General features: G+C 33.2%; 1 protein-coding gene across 1 annotated transcript in view; it reads right to left on the reverse strand.

The window, feature by feature from the left end:
- Nucleotides 1-1,705: 1,705 nt before the first annotated feature.
- LOC124359708 (TATA box-binding protein-associated factor RNA polymerase I subunit B) overlaps nucleotides 1,706-20,031 on the reverse strand; it is a 31,076-nt gene continuing 12,750 nt past the window's right edge. Inside the window, exons 5-11 of the mRNA XM_046812669.1 lie at nucleotides 18,403-18,515; nucleotides 17,210-17,416; nucleotides 16,302-16,528; nucleotides 13,944-14,142; nucleotides 10,649-10,863; nucleotides 4,960-5,182; nucleotides 1,706-2,929 (exon numbers count right to left, since the gene is read on the reverse strand). Coding sequence (XP_046668625.1) covers nucleotides 2,326-2,929; nucleotides 4,960-5,182; nucleotides 10,649-10,863; nucleotides 13,944-14,142; nucleotides 16,302-16,528; nucleotides 17,210-17,416; nucleotides 18,403-18,515 — 1,788 coding nt within the window. The 3' untranslated portion in view covers nucleotides 1,706-2,325. The remainder of the gene's footprint in view (nucleotides 2,930-4,959; nucleotides 5,183-10,648; nucleotides 10,864-13,943; nucleotides 14,143-16,301; nucleotides 16,529-17,209; nucleotides 17,417-18,402; nucleotides 18,516-20,031) is intronic.

Raw genomic sequence — 20,031 nt, forward strand, 5'->3', positions numbered from 1 at the left:
AATTATATTTTCTTGTACAGACACGTTTTCCTAAATAAAAACAAAAATCAAAATTCTATATTTTTTAATCTTTACTCACAAAAACTGCTATAGTTTTAAGTATCATCTCTTTGTATTTACAAATGTTAAATGTACATATAATTGTGATTTATTTATAAACCTATTACATTTTAGTTGCAGGGGGAAAAGTAAATTTGAGTTTGGATGAACATAATTAATCCTGTTTGTTTTGGTATGAATATATCATTAAATAAACTTTTCTATGAACTAAAATTTAAAGACAGTCGCTTGAACACATTTCTTATTGTCAAAGATGATTTATTATTCAACAGAAGAATATTTGCATATTAATAATTTATTTTTTAATTTGACCAAGACAATAAAATCAACCGGTCTTCATTGTACAATCATGTTCGTAAAAGATATCTAATGAACTAGATTTGGCACAACATTTATTTTCAAGCATTTTTACTTGTGAATTGCATTTTAATATAATGAAAGTGGATCTTGTACGTTACATGTTATTGTCCACTTACCAAGGTCTTAGGTCCTTGATGAGTCAAATAAAAAGTCCATATAATTGGTTTGTGAAGCGGGCTGGATGATCCCTACTTTATTACTCAAAAAGAGATAAAGTTTAAATATTTTTAATCTGTTCAAATAAACTGGAACGGTGGATAGTGAAATAGTGATTGGAGACTAAGTGCTGAGCCTAGAGTTTATTCTTGGTTATGTATAATACTGAAACTTATCTTTGGTTAATGTAAGCCACATAAATCCTGATTCTGAAGCCATTTAAAACCAAATGTACAACCTCTGTAATTTTTTGACAAAACACAAGATATCAAGATCACTATAATCAACTTTATCAGAACAATTTCAATTTACTAGTGTTTGTAATTGCAAATCTTACAATAGAATAAGGTTTTTAATTCATCCAGTTGGGTCAGTGTCTGACTACTTTCATTGTCTACTTGTGAAATCTCAGGAGTTGGATGACAGGGGAAATAAACATTAGAAACATGAAAAATAAAACTGTGTATTTAATTTTAAAAACACAACGTAGTCTAATAGTTAAATTTACAGGTATATATATTATACATATTTAAAAATAATTATATATTCAATAATAAATACTTTGGATAAGTAATAAATGAAGTTGAATTAATCTACTGCAGCTTACTCCAAAAGTACTCTAAACTATAACTGATCAGAGGTTTTAGCTCTACTCTGATCCACACCACGGCCAGCGTTCAAACTTATCAATTCTCACATGACAAATATTTATAACTGATAAGGCCTTAAAGGCTGATCATTATCTTTAATGGAAAATTAACAGCAAGAAATTCTCACAATGATCAAATATATTCATTTTACATATGCAATTTGCATATTTTACACCATAATATTGTATATGACTACAATTTTGGTCCTTTGCCAGCATTCACATAATATGATGAAGTATTTAAATCAATAACATTTCTTAGTTTTTGTACTTACAAATTATTAATTTGTAATAATTTCATATAAAATATCTTGTTTAGGCACGTATAATATAAAATATAATTATAAATGTGTTCAACACACACATTGTTAAAATTTGTCTTAATCTACTCTGATCCAAAGCAAGGCCAGCTTAGATTGGCAAAAAATTACAATGACATGAAACTTATCTAATAACCTAAATATACTGGACTATGAATTGAACCGGTTTTAATAATATGATACTAAAATATAAATATAGTATGTAATATATTCAGTATAGACTGAATTATACCAAGAAGTAAATGTTACATACAACATAAAATTTCCACATTTTAACATAATGTGAATTATTATTGATAAAATAAAAACAATTAAGGTCATTTTTTCAGTTGACTATTCCAACAAAAATTCTGTTCCTGTTTAATTCAAATATTACAAATTACCCAAACTGTCTCAGTGATACAGAGTTTTTTCAAACAAAATCAATAAACAGAACTATGAGAGCAGCTCAAGAACTACAAGAAATTATCTAATAGGTAAACCAAATATTAATCAATCTATATATCTTTTATTACTTTATTACCTATTTATATTTAAAATTTGAAAATTTAATCTTCTTAACTGTTTAAGCTACAGAACTGAAATTTTGAGTGGATTAGTCTATTAAAAAATGTTTGTAATGGGCTCTGGGCTAGAAAGGTCTGTTAGTTATAAGCTGCAATAAATTTTGATATCTTTCCATTGCTAATGTTTGCAATATAACTTTTATGGCTTCAGAATCTGCTGAATGTAAAAAAACCCAAACACAGTCAGAAACTATTATAAAAAAACTCTATGAAGCTAATTTCTCTTCCGCTTATTTCTACTATGACAGGCTAAAAAGTGTGTCTCATTCAAAATATATTTATAATTTTTTTCAAGAGAGACTATATTTGCATAAATGTCTTTTATAGGCACACATATCATTCTAGAACATTCCTTTAACAACCACAGAAAAGAAGAAGGGAATGAGTTCATGGCGAATTCCTCAAACTCGTCCAATGAAAGGCTGTTTTTATCCAGTCTTGTGTGACAGAACCAGTACTGAGCCCCAGTATTGAACAGTTCCACAGTAGAATGGGAGGTAGTAACATCATGAATCTGAGGCCCCTCAAAAACTCCACTTTCATCATCATTTTCTTCTTCATCAGTATCATCAGATACAAGTTCTGATAGTTTACCCCTATCTATATCTGCACTTTTAGCGGTTTTGTTACAGGACAAGTTGCCAGCCTGTTTCAAATTTTCTACAATTTTCATTGTAACATTGACCTCATTTATCTTGTACCGAGGGAGAACAGTCGAGTCCCTGTTTCCTGGCTTGATCTTATCTACTAAGAATGTAGCTGCGGATCCCCTCTGCTGGATGATGTTCAAGCCATGTGTGAGTCCCAAGGTAATGCAACTGTACAACATATACACATATTTGTAAAATTGTAAGTAATCAACAACATGAAATACATTAATCTAACGACTCTACTGTTATTTCTATAGTTTTATGGATTATATAAAATGACATGAAAAATAAAAATGTTTACTATGAACACTATTAAACACTATTATGAGTGCTTAGACAATTTTGAGTGGATCAAGCACAGATGTAAACATTTTCAGTAATATTTACTAGAGTAGCCCCCACCAAAATGGTCTGATAGTGGTTGTTGTATTTCAATCCCATCTCTATACCCTGCACAACACTGTTATCAATTTTACATGTATAAAAAGTTACTCATCCGTCTCAGCAAGTGATGCAATAAACAAGCATCATTAGAATATTGTTACTGTAAACAAATATGTACATACATTTTATTTTATTTATATGTTTTTCAGACAACATGTAAAAAGAACATACAGTAGTGACCATAGCCACATCATCGCAGGAACAGCTGGTAGTCAGCAGCTATATGGCAACAAACACAAGCAGCTGTTAAAAAAAATGATGTAACAAAACAATCCTTCTAATGGGTGATTCAAAAAGAGCACCGGTTATGAAAAGACCATTAAATTGTATTTTATCGGTTGGCAACAATGTTTGACCTTTATTCTATTTCTGACTACATCCGATTGTTGACGCAGCTGATATTTCTCTCATTAGTGCATTCTGTGTCTAACCATGGAGAAGTTTACTTGTGCGCAACAAGTGTTAATAGTGAAAACGTTTTATCAGAGTGGAGAGAGTTATGCGGCTACTGTTAGGCGACTTCGCAGTACTCTAGGACGTAATGAAGCACCGAATGAATCAACAGTTCACAGACTCATGAAAAAGTTTCAAGAAACGGGTTCAACAGTCGACTTCAAAAGTTCTGGACGTCGTCGTTATGCCCGAACTGAACAGAACATTGAGGTGGTTCGTGACATTGTGGCTGTTAGCCCAGGGAAATCAATACGTCGCCGTTCTCAACAATTGGGTTTAAGATGTTCTTTTGTACGGAGAATTCTTCGGTACGATCTCAAATATCACCCCTATAAAATTCAGCGGACGCAACAATTGAAAGTGGCAGATCACCAGAAGAGACGACAGTTTGTTGATTGGGTATTGAGAAATTCGCAGGAGGAAGAAAACTTCGCAATGAATATCATCTTCAGTGATGAAGCGCACTTCCAATTGAATGGATTTGTTAATAAACAGAACTGCCATATCTGGGGTTCAGAAAACCCTTGAATGATTAACGAAAGGGAAATGTATCCACAACGAGTGACAGTTTGGTGCAGCTTTTGGTCGGGCGGCGTCATCGACCCTTATTTTTTTGAAGATCAGGAAGGGCAAGCTGTGACAATGAATGTAGACTGATACCGTACGATGATTAGGGAGTTTTTGTGGCCTCATTTGGATAACATAGACGTTGACCAGTTGTGGTTTCAGCAGGATGGTGCCACCTGCCACGCTGCCCGTGAAACAATTGTGTTGCTCCGTGACCACTTTCAGGACCGCGTCATTTCTCGTAATTCCGACCATCAATGGCCAACAAGGTCGTGTGACTTAACACCTTGTAACTTTCATCTTTGGGGTTATCTAAAGTCATTAGTTTATGCCAATAAACCCCGAACCATCAATAAGTTGAAGGAGGATATTCGATGGGTTGTCAGCCAAATTGAAGTGGAAACTTGTCGTGCAGTCATGGCTAATTTCATGGACAGAGTTGTTGCGTGCCAGCGTAGCAGAGGAGGACACATGCATGACATTATTTTTCATACATGAAATCAGAAGGTTAGATGAACATATTTATGTATTTGATTTCAGATTTTCATTAACATAAATCTCTTAATTTGATATATCAAAACCGGCGCTCTTTTTGAATCACCCTTTACAACAGTTCAAAAGTTAAGAAACTGGATCCCACAAGTTCACAATCCTTATTTCCTTTTTTAAGACACAGTTTCACGTTGCTTGTTCCTCCTCATTTAAATTCCCTGCTCTTAATATAATTTTCTTACCGATCTGGGTGTATGATGTAATCCAGTGACTGTGAGGTGAAATCCTGCTCCAGCACATGTGCGACCGGGGCCACTAGCTCAGCATGTTGGGTCAGCAGATATTGGGTGCAAGTCAGCAGAGGAGTCAGCGAAGGAGGAAATTTGACCAAGGCTCTCTGGGATGGCTGCTCATTTAACCTTTGCAGACACTGCCTCAGAGATTCCATCCAAACTTTATTAAGCGCTGAAAAAAACAATATTACTAAAATAGAAAGTGATTTTTGAGAACATTTTTAAAAGTAAGTCAGACAACTGTATGATTGTTTTGATTTCAAATTAACTTTTTGTAAACTAGAAAATTAAGGAAATTTAACAAAACTTTTTGGCTACTGATCCCAATTTTAAGATAGAATTCAGTCATAATGTATAAAAGACCTGAACTTTTGTAACCTCTAGAAACTGGACCATCTACTGAACACTTTTAGAATGACTGTACACTATGACATGCTAAATTCATACACAACATGTTGTAAAATATTAGCTTATAGTATCATCTAGCTTTAGTCCTAATGGACACCTGGCTTTTTAAAGCCTATAGTCTCTAGGATCATTTTGTCTTTTGAATTCATACAATCTCTGTAAAATACTGCTCTACATTATATATTTATGAGACAAACTGTGCAGGAATTTATACTTCTGACACCACCTTTAAGAGGAATCTGATATATGGGATACATCATTTTCTGGAATCACTCTCCTTCCTTTAGGAGTCAACCAAGTCTTTAGGAGTCTCTTGCTCTCTAGAGACTCTTTCTCTTATAAAGTTGTCAGCCTCTGGCTTTACTTTCTGGCTCTAAAGATAATGAAAAACTATTCTCAATTTGAATTCAATCCATAAAACGTAATGCCAATTTTGGTTTAACTTCCATGCAACCATAAGACATCTAGGGCAACTATTATATATATTATAAAATAATACATAGATAAGACATTTTATTATATAAACGCTATAGGTAATTAAACATATATCTAAAAGTCCATATGGTTCCGCAGTTAACATAAATGCATCACAATAATAATATAATTTAAAATCAACCTCCTCCTTACTGCCATTTCTGCATATATCAACAACAAATAACTATGATAATTTTTGGGTGGTGTACTTTATATTTTATTCAAAATACCTTATTTTTACATGTTTTATATTATTGCCATTCCACATCAGCCATTTTGGAATTAACCTCTTTTTAGAGTATGATAATGTAGTATTGTGGCTGATTTTAGGCTTTGTCAAAGCTTTTTCATTTATCTCTTTTCATTCTCAAAATAGTAAGAACTTTACAGAATAATTATAAACCAACTTTGCAGAGTTTTTAAGAGGTAAAATTATTCAAGTATTAAAAAAGGCAAAATTTTATTTCAAGAAAAAATCTTATACATTGAAAGTTCTATTTCAATTTGTAATCTTGAGTTTTGTATAACAATTGTTCCCTCTCAATCAACTTCAAGGTTGTAGTCACTGTGCCGTTATATGATAATGTGACCAATTAGTTTAACATCCATGAAAAGGTACTTGTCATGTTTTGCTGTTGTCATATTGATGTTTTACAAAGATAGCATTTTAATACAAAATAATCTTTGTTTCAAGGAAATATTTTGTTAGTGTAATATACGCAAGTCAATTATTATTAATTTCTTAACCTCTCAATACATTAATTTTAGCACAGGACTTTCATGGTTTGGTGTTATTGTGGTTTAAATCGTTTATAACTCTTATAAAATGAAAAAATAAAAATGATAAAAATGCAAAGTAAAGCTTCAGAAAAAAATATTCAAACATTTTATTTTCCAAGACATAAAGTTTTACAAAGACGTAAAGTTTTAAGTTTTCTTGGCAGGCTTACGCACTAAACTTAATTTAAAAAAATATATTAAAGTTTTGTAGGTAAGCCTGCCAAGTAAACTTTGTATCTCAAATTTATATATTTCCGGTGAACGTATTATGAGTTATAATTCAATTAACTATACATCAAATTAAACAGTAAAACTTCCCAAGTAATCTTATATATTATATGAACTATTTGAATTCCATGAGTGATAGTAAAAGTTTGATAAAGAAGGTGATTGTGAAACAGATTAACAATAGTCTTTTGCAGGGTGGCCACTCAAATCCACTTTTAAAATGCTCGGTTTTCCTAGTTGAAAATTTCTGATTCTCTTGTCTATTTTCAAACCAAATACACAACTGTAATAATAGTGTATTTAACCCCTATGCCAAGTACAATGATGACAGTTTATATTTACAAGAAATGCCACAAAGCTGCAGTGCTTTAGCATTTTGTCGCTAGCGATATGCGAGAAATTCTGTGAAGATTTATCGCTATCACCTATTTTAAGTACCTTAGTTTTTATCTCTGTGCCTTTCGATATATCAACATAATATCATATATACCTAATAACTTTCCTTTCCGTGATGGTTGGAAAATACATGTATCCGATTCTGAAGTACCAAGATAACAAATAAATACCAACACAGTGCTTCCATGGGCCAGACTGCAGTCTAGTAGGTCAGAAGTCTGTGGTGGACGAACTTTCAGTACGAGACAATGATTTCTCCGGTCGGTTTAGTATAATCAACAAATAAACCAAATACTTTCATCTGGACTCTAGTTAATTAATTTATCTCTTTTTGCGGGGAGGGAGAGTCTTACAATACAATGTTACTTCAAAGGAAATTGCACAGAGATTCAGGGAAATGAATACATTCAAAATTACAAGTCATAACCTCTACTTTCTCCTTTTACGTAATAGAAATGGTAGGTTATAAAATGAGCTTCCACAGAATATTCCATTATACATACATTATAAATACATCCATACGTAAAAATGTATGGATGTATTTATATTTATAGACAATCTATTTATGTACAATATAAAGTACTAAACAACGTATAGATAAAAGCCATAATTAGTGATTGCCCATTTTCTGCTGAGCAGCTAACGCCCACGCATAGAACTATCAGACACGATAGCGTTGACAAATATAGACATAGAAATACGAACATCAATTTCAATATTATTAATTATAAATCACGTTATTTTGTTACTGTATATTTCTAAATTGTTTTATACACAAAGAACTACAAAAACTTGTTTCACCAATCAGTAATTTGCGTATTGCCAATCGTTTTTATCCATGAATAGACAGTGCAGACTCTCAACAATGCGCAAAAAAAATGTAAAAAATACTAATTTTAGCTCAAATATAATTTGTTAAATTACAGTAGTTTGTTACTTTGGTTATCTATCTACATTTCTTCATACGAAAGTACAAAAATGTTTTAATAAGACTTTTAACTGAGGATTTTTGTATACAAGATTCAACTTCTCCACATTATTAAAATTGTGAAATCAAATCCTGATTTTTCAAGCATATTTTAACATTTCTGTTGGTATCCGAATCGAGTGATAAAAGCTGCAGTATCGAGTATTGGAAACGATCCATCCCTAGTAAAAATTCCAAGAATATTATCACGCATATTTCCCGGAGTCCGAAATTCATGCATAATGCATGATTTTCCAGATTCTCATCATTGGTGATAGTCCTGGTTAGAGTCCCGTAAAAGTATCGTGGCTCCGAATATATGCCACTAATATCGACCAATACATGAAGAATGCATCAGAAAGTTATCTGCTACTGAAGTTACCGAAGTGCGCCTAGTTCGCGATATGTAAATAAGTACATAACAGCCGAACAGAACAGTACCTTCTATATTTGCACCCAGATAACGAGCACAATTACTGGTTCTTAAATATTTTGGGTTAGTCTTTAAGATAATGTAAGAATATAATCACTTCATCACGACAACACAACTACAAAGTAAATAAATGCACGAAAGGCTGTGGTTCGTCATATCGTGTTCGTTAGATTATACTCAAGGATTACGAAACAACATGACATAAGGCTCCTCATGCACATTGGACTACTGGTTTGATCAGTTTGAATCATCCGACCGATCATCACGGGTGCGGAGTAGTCGTTCAGGTAAATAACTGATCGGAGAACTGACGGGATTTCCAGCCGTCGTCCAACCAATCCCATTCTGATGACGAGCGTGGTTGACATTGAGTTGCATTTACAATGGCAAGTAAAGTTGCAAGACAATTTGCACAATAGCTAATGCAGCATAATGTAAACAAGATAAGCAATTTTACTTAAAAGAACTGTCGCAAGTACTTGCTAAAGTTGTACTGCTGGTTGTTCCGGGAGTCAAGACAAAGTCTGTTCACACAAGGCAGTAATGACTTGGCGTTTAAAATTGAAATTTTCCGACACTGTTTTTCAGTTCTTACAAACAACTGTCCGACACTGCTTGCACCTGTTTAAACTAGCGATTTTTACAATTGGGCAAAAAACTTGCGCAATTTTTTGCCAGTGTAAACGCAGTTCAGTCGAGATTTGGATGTGACCGTGATATCAAAACACAACATCACTTTCTTTGTTTTAACCTATGTAATTTGTTAACAATCAGAATGTGTATGAGGAACAACCGTTCATAGACCAACCGAGCGATACGAGCGGTAAGCAGTGGGCGGTGAGCTTTGGATCGAGCGGTAACTTAAAGTTTAATGTTTGTGTTGTAAATATGGGGAACACTCGACACTAGCCATGGCATACGTAAGTGGCAGGGTAGTACTACACAATAGTGCTTATACGCCTCCAATTCTGGACATTAAATGTTTCTCCTGCCGCTCAATCCTCAGCTCATTCTGTCATTGCTGTGCAACAGGACACAAATACCCCCTTCTCTGCATTACTTGTTGTAGCTAACCCACTACTTTCTTCTCTAAAGGGTATCAGGCTTGGTAAAAATCCAGCTGACATTCTGGTATACTCAAAAAAAACAGGGCTGCACCTCTTATCAAACCGTCAAACATCATATTATTCAACGAAACCGAACTCCTAAGCTTGTTTATACCTTATAACACTGTACATTTTAGGCCTTTGCTATCTATCTAACACCACGTCTTTTAAAAATACTACTTTCACTCAAGAATAAGAGTTGGACAACTTCGTCCAGAGACCCCACTTCGGCGACTAAATAATACTTAAGTATAAAAACACGTTTGTATCACGGTCACTACCGCTTTACAGCTTAAAGCGTGCAAAAGTCCGGCACGATCGCTCAGCCGATTTTAATTGTCCATAAAGCTCGCAAACATATCATCATTCACAATTTTACGAACCACGTCATGTAATACATGATGTTTCAAAATTAATCAGTTCTTGATTAAAGAAACTGTCAAATTATGTCTTGATTTTATAAACAAAAATTTGATTGAAATTTTTCCAGTTCTCAGGAAGATTCCCGGCTTATTCCCCGGTCCGTTAAATTCACGGTTTTCCGTGGGGTGGCTACCACCCTGGAAGTCACTTTCAGGGTTAAAGCACTAACATAAATAAAAAATAGAAATCTATGTACTGTCACAGTTGACAACCTATTTAACTAAGATGCCCAAATACGTTCATTTGAAAATGACAATATTTGAAGTTGAGAATGAGTATGGTGCTACGTTTTTTTAATGTATTTGTACTTCTGGTGCTGTTGATTAATAATGCATTATTTATAGAACTAAACAAAACAAAAATTTATACTTGATATTTCAGTATTATTTTCTGATATACTATATAATATTTATAGAACAATACCTTCATATTGTCTCTTGACAGGTTGAGATGCATTGAGTTCAGTCTGGTCCAGATGGTGCAGGAACAACTGAGGGTCCCGGTCCACCGCCTTCCCGTAGACAGCAGACCTGGTAGGCCAGTGATAGCTGGAAACAGTGGCCTTGCGGCACTCCACATACTGCATCCACTCACTGAATACAAACTGCCGTCTGGATATGTTCTCCACACCGATCACTCTGTTCATTACATCAACATTGCTTCAGTCTTTAGTTTTAAGTATTTTTCACATTTAACAAGAAAATCAGTTTGGTTATTTGAGGAAAACTTTGTAAGTACACTGGATAACTGTATTAATCTCAAATTTTAAGTCCAAATAAAACATATTGGGTTGGAATTTTTTATTTATTCAATATTTAGTACAATTTGCAGTGAGTGTAATATTGTTCACATTAGAAAATGAGATTAAGGTAACATTGCTATCTCTTTGGTTCTTCCATTATCTGACAAAATATGTAAACTTATAAAGAGTTAAATAAGTAACATGTCACAAACAAAATTGTTTTGAAAATATTATTGTAAAATTCTTTACCATAAAGCATACAAAACAAATTTTTTTAGAATTCACCTTAAGACAATAATTGTGACAATATGGGGTATACGATAGTCCGAAGTATCTATTTAAACACGAGATAAAGTTTGCACAGTTAAAGTTAAACACAGACAATAAACATGCAACAAACAAACAATAAAAACACAATAAGGAATTGTATAGCAACATGTACTCCACCGGGTGCATGATGTGCTTTACCAAAGCCCGGTGTGTACCCGGTCGGGTACATGATGGCAGTTGAGAAAGGTCGCGTGTACCCGATGAGGTACACGTTGTCGTGAAAGTGTTAATAAAATTTTAAAACTGTATTGACGCGATGTCCTTCAGTTTAATGATTTCTTCAACTGAATGAAATGGGGAGCACAAAAGCCAGTCCTAAAACCTTTTTATGAAGGTTGATGAGATGTCTCATATGACTGTATATTTTTAATGATATTACTCAAGAATCAAGAATCTTTATTAGTAATTATAACATCATTAAAATGCATTGACATCGTCACCAAAGCTTCAATAAAATATTAGATCAAAACATATTACATTAAATGTTAATTCCAGTGAAAACCTGACTGGCCGAGATGAAATAACAGTATCCTATGTATAACTAAGCATGGACAATCAACAATAAATACATGTATTAACCCATTTTTGCCGAAAACGCAAACGTCCGATATGTCGGACGTCTGTATTTTTTATTGTTACTGGCTACTGTTATGTTCAAATGCCGAAATATTCTGTATTTTGGTTGTTTAGGAGCAAAGGATAATGAAAGAAGCCATTTGAAGAACTTTGGATTTCTATTTTCGTTGTCTTTGACTAGAATTGACGAACTACCTAGACAGCTGTCAAAACCAGTTGATCGGGTTATGTTACTGAAATCTTCGTTCGTTGTTGTTGTTGTTTACAATGTTATCGAAAGTTTTTTGAAGTGTTACTTTTGTTGATCAAGGATAAAATGAGTAAAATAAGGATCTGCTCTGTTTGTAGCAAAATAAGCACAGCTAGTGGTGGGTCAAGAAAAAAAATTCAAGGACCATTTGTGTGGCATGCAAAAGAGGTGTGCATGCCACCTGCTTTGGACAGCACAGGTGCTAAAAACTTACATCAGGCACGTTTAAATATTGTAAATATGTAGAAATTAGGTTTAGGTTTTGTATACTTTTTTGTGTGTTATTGCTTTTTATAAACTAATGAATGAACAGAAGTATAAGAAAAAGTGTTTTCGTGTGAAACATCGCAGTGTACATCCAATGTCAGAATTTGAGGAGTGTTGAGTTTTGGGAAAATCCTCATAGTGTAGCTATGTTTCAAATTTGGTATATGTTCTAAGCAATTGCTCTAGTTTATAATGATACCATGCTCATAATTTTACAAATAAATTATCACATGCCAAACACAATTTTTATTTTTTTATTTATTTTTTATTTACATCATTTTTTAAATTAAATAATGAGTTTTTTTCAAATTAAAATGTCTTTTTATTATTTAAAAAACAGCATTTAAATACGAGTAAATAAAATAAAAATTCATGCAAATCTAATGAAAAATAAAAAAGATACTGCATTTTTTTGTAAATGAATGCACGACAGCGATTTTCCTCCTTGGCAATTTTGGCTGGTACGGTAAAAAAATGGCCGGCAGTAAAAGGGTTAATAGATTCTAGAGAAAATAAATTAATAAAATTATAATAAAATGGTAAAACATTCAATAATAAATAAATAGTACAATAAAAGACAATTAAAACAGTTAAACATTTGTGTGGGCTACAATACAGATAGGTTTAAAAATTAAAAAGAAAAATCTATCACAGATAGTGCCAGGTATTCATCTATACTATAAAAATTACTGTATGGCCGTTCAATGTAAAACATTGATCCTGTGAAATTCTATTGTGTTTTTTTTTTTTTTTTTTTTTTTTTTTTTTTTTTGTATTGTTATTGTATAGCGAGAGAGGGATTGTTGATGATTTGAATTCCTTTTTCAATGAAAAGTGGCTTGCAATGGTCTAAATATGTGCAGCTTTTGTGATACTTCTGACTGTTCTTTTTTAATGTATTCAAATGTCCTGTACCATGTTGCAACTAACCCAAACTATTAATCTGTATCTAAAAATAAATAAGGAAACTACACCGATTTTACACAATTTTCTGCTATCCAGTCCATGAGTCGATTCAGCAGACAGATTGCTCTGGATAGTCTACCAAAAATGTAGTCTTCATGTGGTCCCCTAGTCAGTTGGTTATCAAAGATAATACCCAAGAAGTTTGTTTGGCTAAATTATGTTTCAATGGCTTTAGTTTGAGGCTAAAAAAAATGTTCTCAGTTTAATGTTCGTTCGGCAGAAACCCATTTGAACTAAACCACAGTGAAGCCTCCTGTAATGTTTCTTTGGCCATTTAAGCTCTTCAATATTACTACATACATTAATAAATGTATCATCTGCATAAGGTAATGTCTTTTCTTTAACTGAAGCTGGTAGGTCATTCATTCTTATCAGAAATAATACTGGCTACAGCACAGAGCCCTGGGAAACACTATATTTGGATTCTGTTTCCTCCTACCACAAGAGCATCAGGATATATACTTTCTGCCTACAACTGATGAGATAAGAACAGAAAAATTGAAGGGCACAATTGTGGAAACCAAAATCATTAAGTTTAGTAATCAAATTATCATGTTTTACACAATAAAAATCTGTATATGACAAACCTATTAATCTGTGCAGCGGTGTGTGACAGTTGAAACTCTGTGCAATCATCGAGTGAGAACAACAACTTGAGAACCACTACAATGACTGACATCACCTGCACCTCGCTGTACCTGTATGTGTGTACGTCATTCTTCTTCACAAGTCCATGGGAGCTGGTAGATAACAACAGTAACTGCTTGACAAGATCTGTTACCTCATCTGCAACATCATTTATTCTATCTTCAAGTACCTAGACTAAATAAGTAGAATATATAACATAAAAAGCTGAAAGTTGAAAGTACCCTTGCAACACAACGGAAAAATAGAGCACACATTACATGTAAGACAATAGCTTTAGTTGCATTGTTCCATATTATCTTTGCGAGCACCAAAAAAGTAAGACTAACTTGTGTACAAAATTTCATGTAAATGGGTTCTGTGGTTTTCAAGATTTGATCCACTGTGTCATTCAGGTTAGCTTCTATACAGGTTGAGGCAGACCACCCATCTGCGATGTATAGTGGTGATCCGAGAAACCTACATTGTTCTTTTTAAACAAAAATCCCCATATTTTAACCCCAAATAATTCGGGGAAATCATTTTTAACAACAAAAACTGCACTTTTGGGGGTTAGGGATCATTTTTCAAAAATTTTCTAATGTAAAGAAAGATAGGTCAAGATTAACAGTCTCTATTCCCTTATCATTTTGAAAAAAGTTTTAATTTATTGTTCTTCTTGTACAAAGGGTAATCCGAAATGTCTAAGTTGCATGGTTTTACAGTTTATTTTTCTTACCTTTTACCTCGTTAAAATTTTTGTGAATCCAAATTTTTGTTCAAGGTTTACCACAGAAGTACTCTTTCTGAAAATATGTTACATATGTGCTTTCAGCACATTTCCAATTTTGTTCAATAGTTAAAATTTAGGATATTTAAAATTCATAAAACCTACAAAAATCAAATTGCAAGGTATGACTTTTATTACAACTATCAATAGCTCACTTAAAAACTAAATTTTTTTCAATACTGTTAAGAGTCGAGATATCGAGTATCAGAACCGACCCGACTAATTTATGTATATGAAAATTACTGGAAAAAATAATAAACAACCATGTATTTTGGTGAGTTGTCTCACATCATAGTGATTTTTGACATAATTATTGGGCTTTGATGGAATGTCAATTCTAGATATACAAGTTTCCATTATTCCATATCTTGTTAACACAAGATTATTTGTCTCCTTTTACTTGCTTAACTCTTGTTGCTCTCTAAAACTGTTGCTTAAAATCTCAAGCAATATGAATTAAAACTTAAATTGCCTCTCACATAGTTGCTTTGTACAGGTCCACACATAATATATTATAAAATATCACAGCAGTACTAAAAATCATTGTCCTTCAGTGCATCTAAAAATTATCAGTTCATAAAGGCAAAAACTCCGCTACTTACTTTTGCAAATAAAAACAAGTCGGTGCTTTGTGTTTTTATTGCTATACATCTCCATAACATAGAAAAAAATACGTAGTATGAAGAATATTAGTATTTGCCAACTATCACAAGCAACAGAGAACATAAATGCTGCAGCCAATGATTTTGTGGATGATGAAGTTTAAATTTTAATACATCACCCAAATACTTAATTGTCAGATAGAGATTGATTTTAACCCATTGCGAATCACTGACGAGCTGGGCTCGTCACGCAGCGGCCAGGCCTAACGAGCATCGGCACGATGACGAGCTCAGGTTGCAAAAGCGATCTGCTTTTAAGTTTCCCTCCAAATAGTTCTATTAGTGTCTGATAGATCGAGCGATCGTCTTCACTTGTCAACTAAGAGTGTTTAACAACGGTCTATGTTTAGAGTTTTCAAAAGTTTTATAAATATCCTACAGATCACAGTTGTATGTCGAAGTTGAAAAATCATTCATATGAGTTTACTCTCTGCTTTTTAGCGCTTCTGATTGGGTGTTTTCCTCAGTTGTTATTATAATACTTTTGAGGTTAGTGACACAACTAATCGATGCAGACGTACATGTTGGCGGGTTTAGTCTAGACAATGGCCCGGATGTTGTAATCGCTTCGCCCGAGCCGCTTTATTTAGACTATGATTCAGACATCATCCCTGCCACCCCGGAACCTTGCTCGCGTGTTATCGTTCCTACATCACGGATACCCCAGCACGCCCATGTTCCATCTGAACGAATACCTTCACAGCTGAATTTTCTAGTATACAATAGCCAGCGATACAATGTGGCGCAACATTGCTGTTTTTGCGGCCGCTGCCGTAAATTAATTTGTGCCCGCTGGTGCCTGCGCGCCTAAACAATACGATCCGCAATGGGTTAATTTACCAATACTATGATGAGTGAGGGGAACACACCTGGCAGTTGTAGTTCAAGACAGTATCTGTCTGCCAGCTCCCTCAGTCTAGGTGGAGGCAGCTCACCAATCTCCAGCTCATTGCAAATCCCAGTAATAAGGTTCTGACACTTGATATACGACAGATGATCCAGTTCTATCATCCGCTGAACATTACCATCCACTGTGATGTCACCAGGCAGGAAAACTCTTGAGGTCTTCAAAGATATGTGTCCCTCCTCCACCCACCTGCACAATACCTGGCCTACATGATTGTTGCACATTAGTGAAATAAATGCTGACACTTGATGTACAATAGAAAATAAAGTTACACCTTCCATTAAGTTCATTTTGTACATGCTCACTACATCACATGACCAATAATTCGCTAAACCTAATTCTCATATTCACTGCAAATAACAGGTCTCATATACTTTTATATATGTTTTTAATTGGGTGATTGTTACAATAATCACCACAACAGTGTTTGTTCACAAGAGCAATGCTTATTCAGTTGTAGAATGTACTAGTTTATTTGTTACAGTAATGAATGTGTGTAAAACAAAACAAATATTCATAAAACATCTGCTTATAAAGAAAAATACATGAGAAAAAGACATTTTAATGTATTTACACCAAGACTATAAAAAACATGTAATGTTTAAAGAAAACAAGAAGAATACATCAATTTTATATTATTTACAAGGAGACTGCATTAAAGTCACACAATTCTTCCTATTGTAAAAACTTAAACTTCAATGAGACTTCAGAAAAATGAGACATTACATGAGACAAAAATGAGAGAAGCAACACTTTTATCAAATTAATTTGCAAAACTGCACAATATTTGCTTGATGACTCCAATTTTGTGTGCTCCAGAACCAGTCACCAGCAATCACCACATAACTAAAATTCAAACTTTATACTAACCTTAAAAAATCTGAGACTTGGATGTCCTGCTTTGTCAGAGCAAGTGCTACATTGACTATCGCCACAACCTTGGCTGTGGTAACATTACGTAGGGACTGCACTTCACTCCTTGCTCTCCGCCTTCGTACTGTGCGTTCCTCATCGCAATCAGTTGAACTTGCACACGAAGAGTTCAGCAGTGACTTAGTGTGTGCAGTGACCTTTATCCTATACAAAATAATTTGTTATTTGGCTAATGTTTCTACACTTCAACCAAAAAATATGCAAAATTACATTCATATGTTCAAAGATGGGTAAATAATATAAAAACATGTAATCTATTAAAACGCTTTGAAAATGTTATACAAATTTAATGATACTATATATAACTGATTTAAGACTTAAGAGTCCACATTGCGGACCTAAAAAGGTTTCCTTTTCTTTTGTACACTACAAAAAATATCATTTGTAAAACGTATATAACATTTTTTATTACACACAACATTTGCTACATTAAGTAGTGTAACAAAAATTGGTGCAGTATCATCATTAACAGTACAGTATAAAATGTATTCTTTCCATTCTCTTCATGAATACAAATGTTCACTAAGTGTTTAATAAAATGTTTTTAATAAAAAGTGTAAATTTTTGTTATAAATTGAAAACAAGTATTTATTATGCTTTTGAATTATTTTTACATTTTTTACTATTTTCCTAAATTTCAGTTAAATTGCCAAGTCTCTAAGAGAGCTTGATTTACTTTTTGTGCAAGAAAATAAACAAATACATAACATAGCTATGGTGGGAAGGTTTAATTAAAAGTAAATGTTGAGTTGTGATCCACTTCCACCACTCAGTGCATCGTCTAAAATCTGGCACTGTCTGACTTGACTTCTCAAATCTGGAGTTCTCATCGATTTGAAGAGATAAAAAAATAAAATTAGGTCATTTCAAATGAACGCTTTGCATTGTTTCAACATCAGAGACACCTAGACCACAAAAGAGCTTTGTCTGATTTTTCCAACAGCCACCAAGTGTGATCTTTGATGGTTTTGAATATCTTCATGTCTAAATTTTTGCATCTCTTCAAATGGACGTGTACTCCAGATTCCAGGAATTAATTCTGTAACGGTGTCAGATTACAGAGCAGAAGGTGAAATTAAGCTAATCTCAACTTTGACACAAACCAATAATTTTTAATTAATATTAATTACCTTTTAGGAGCTACACTTGTTGCTGATGTAGAACTCAAATCTTCTAAAGTTTGGTTATTTGACTGCATTGTTTCTTGTGTTAATGTTTGGTATTCAGCAGAAGCAAGAGATTTCTGAAAAAAAAAAAAATACCTCCTTCATAATGTATTGTTTGCTAACATTTTGGTTCATGTGTTTTTATTATTGTGAAGTATTGTGTATAGAAGGATTTTGTTCACTAAGCTAAAGTACCATTTATAAACTTCCAAATCCTGACAGTTGTAAGAGTACTACCAACGCTCTTAAAATTATCACCCAGAATTATTCTCAGATCATTTTGGGGGAAATGATATGGATACATGATGACTTACGCCTAAGATGTTGTTCTACACAAGATACTGATGACGTGTATGTATGATTCAGCACTATAGTAGAAGAAAAAAACTGTGAAAAGCCTTATCAATAATGTACAGTGAATTGTTTTCCTAAGCAGGAATAATGAATCAAAATGCTTCTTCATCAAATCTTGAAAGAGCAGGAGAGAAGGATATGTTCAACAGAGAATGCTGGAAAAACCAAAAGGTCAAGGACAGAAGACACCTTAAAATTATTATTAAATAACAAATTATTTATAAAGTATGAAACTTTTTTAATTTTTCACAAATGCCACTGGATATTTTAATGTTTCATGGACATCTACATTAGAGGATTAAATTTCCTGATGCATATGTAAGAAACACAGTGTAAAATAAAGCTATAACAAGCTGTAAACCAACATAATTAACCATACCCATGATACGTCACTTAATATTGTTAGCTCCTATTACACTTTCACGGCACTGCACAATATCCTAGATTGTCCTAAGATACTAATTAAAACATATCACACATAAAACCATGAAATTACTAACAAAACTTTACATATTGATTTTAAAAGATCCATAATAAACTTGTTTATAAGTAATTAACTCTATATCATAAAATAAATACTTTTTGTGACTAAATCTAAAGACCAAAACAGACAGGCACCGGCTTTAAAATCGCTAGATGAAGACGATCGTTCCGGCAAGTTTATGAAGTGACCTTGACATCACTGTTGCCAAAATAACAAAACAAATTTCACCATTAAAATCAGTGATTTTTTCTGTTTGAAGTGGGATATAAATAGTGGTGGTAGTGTTGCTTTATGTACTATATGAACTGTCAAAACGGGTGTGTGTCAGATCGACATTATAATGTAGATTGCCAAGTCCAGTGTGTTAAAGTGAATAAGGTTATTACAAAAATGATATAATAGCTTTTAAAAATAGGGTAATTCAGGTTTCTTTTGGGTACTCCCTTGAATCATATGCCACTGGGATCTAACACCTTCTGTTAGGACTATTTGAAGTAGTTTATTTTTGTACTAGACATAAGAAATTGCATTCTATATTTAAGATTTTTTTTACCTAAGCTATTTATCAAATCTAACAAGATAAATTGTTCCATTCTAGAATGAAATATTTGCTGTAGTTTATAATATCCCTTGTGTTGTTTATGTTTACATTGTGCTTCATTTAGTTACATTTTATGAGATAAAATATCACATAGAAAAGTTATATAGGTATATATATATATATATATATATATATATATATATATATATATACA

Source organism: Homalodisca vitripennis, chromosome 4, assembly GCF_021130785.1.
Source record: "Homalodisca vitripennis isolate AUS2020 chromosome 4, UT_GWSS_2.1, whole genome shotgun sequence".
Lineage (NCBI taxonomy): Eukaryota > Metazoa > Arthropoda > Insecta > Hemiptera > Cicadellidae > Homalodisca > Homalodisca vitripennis.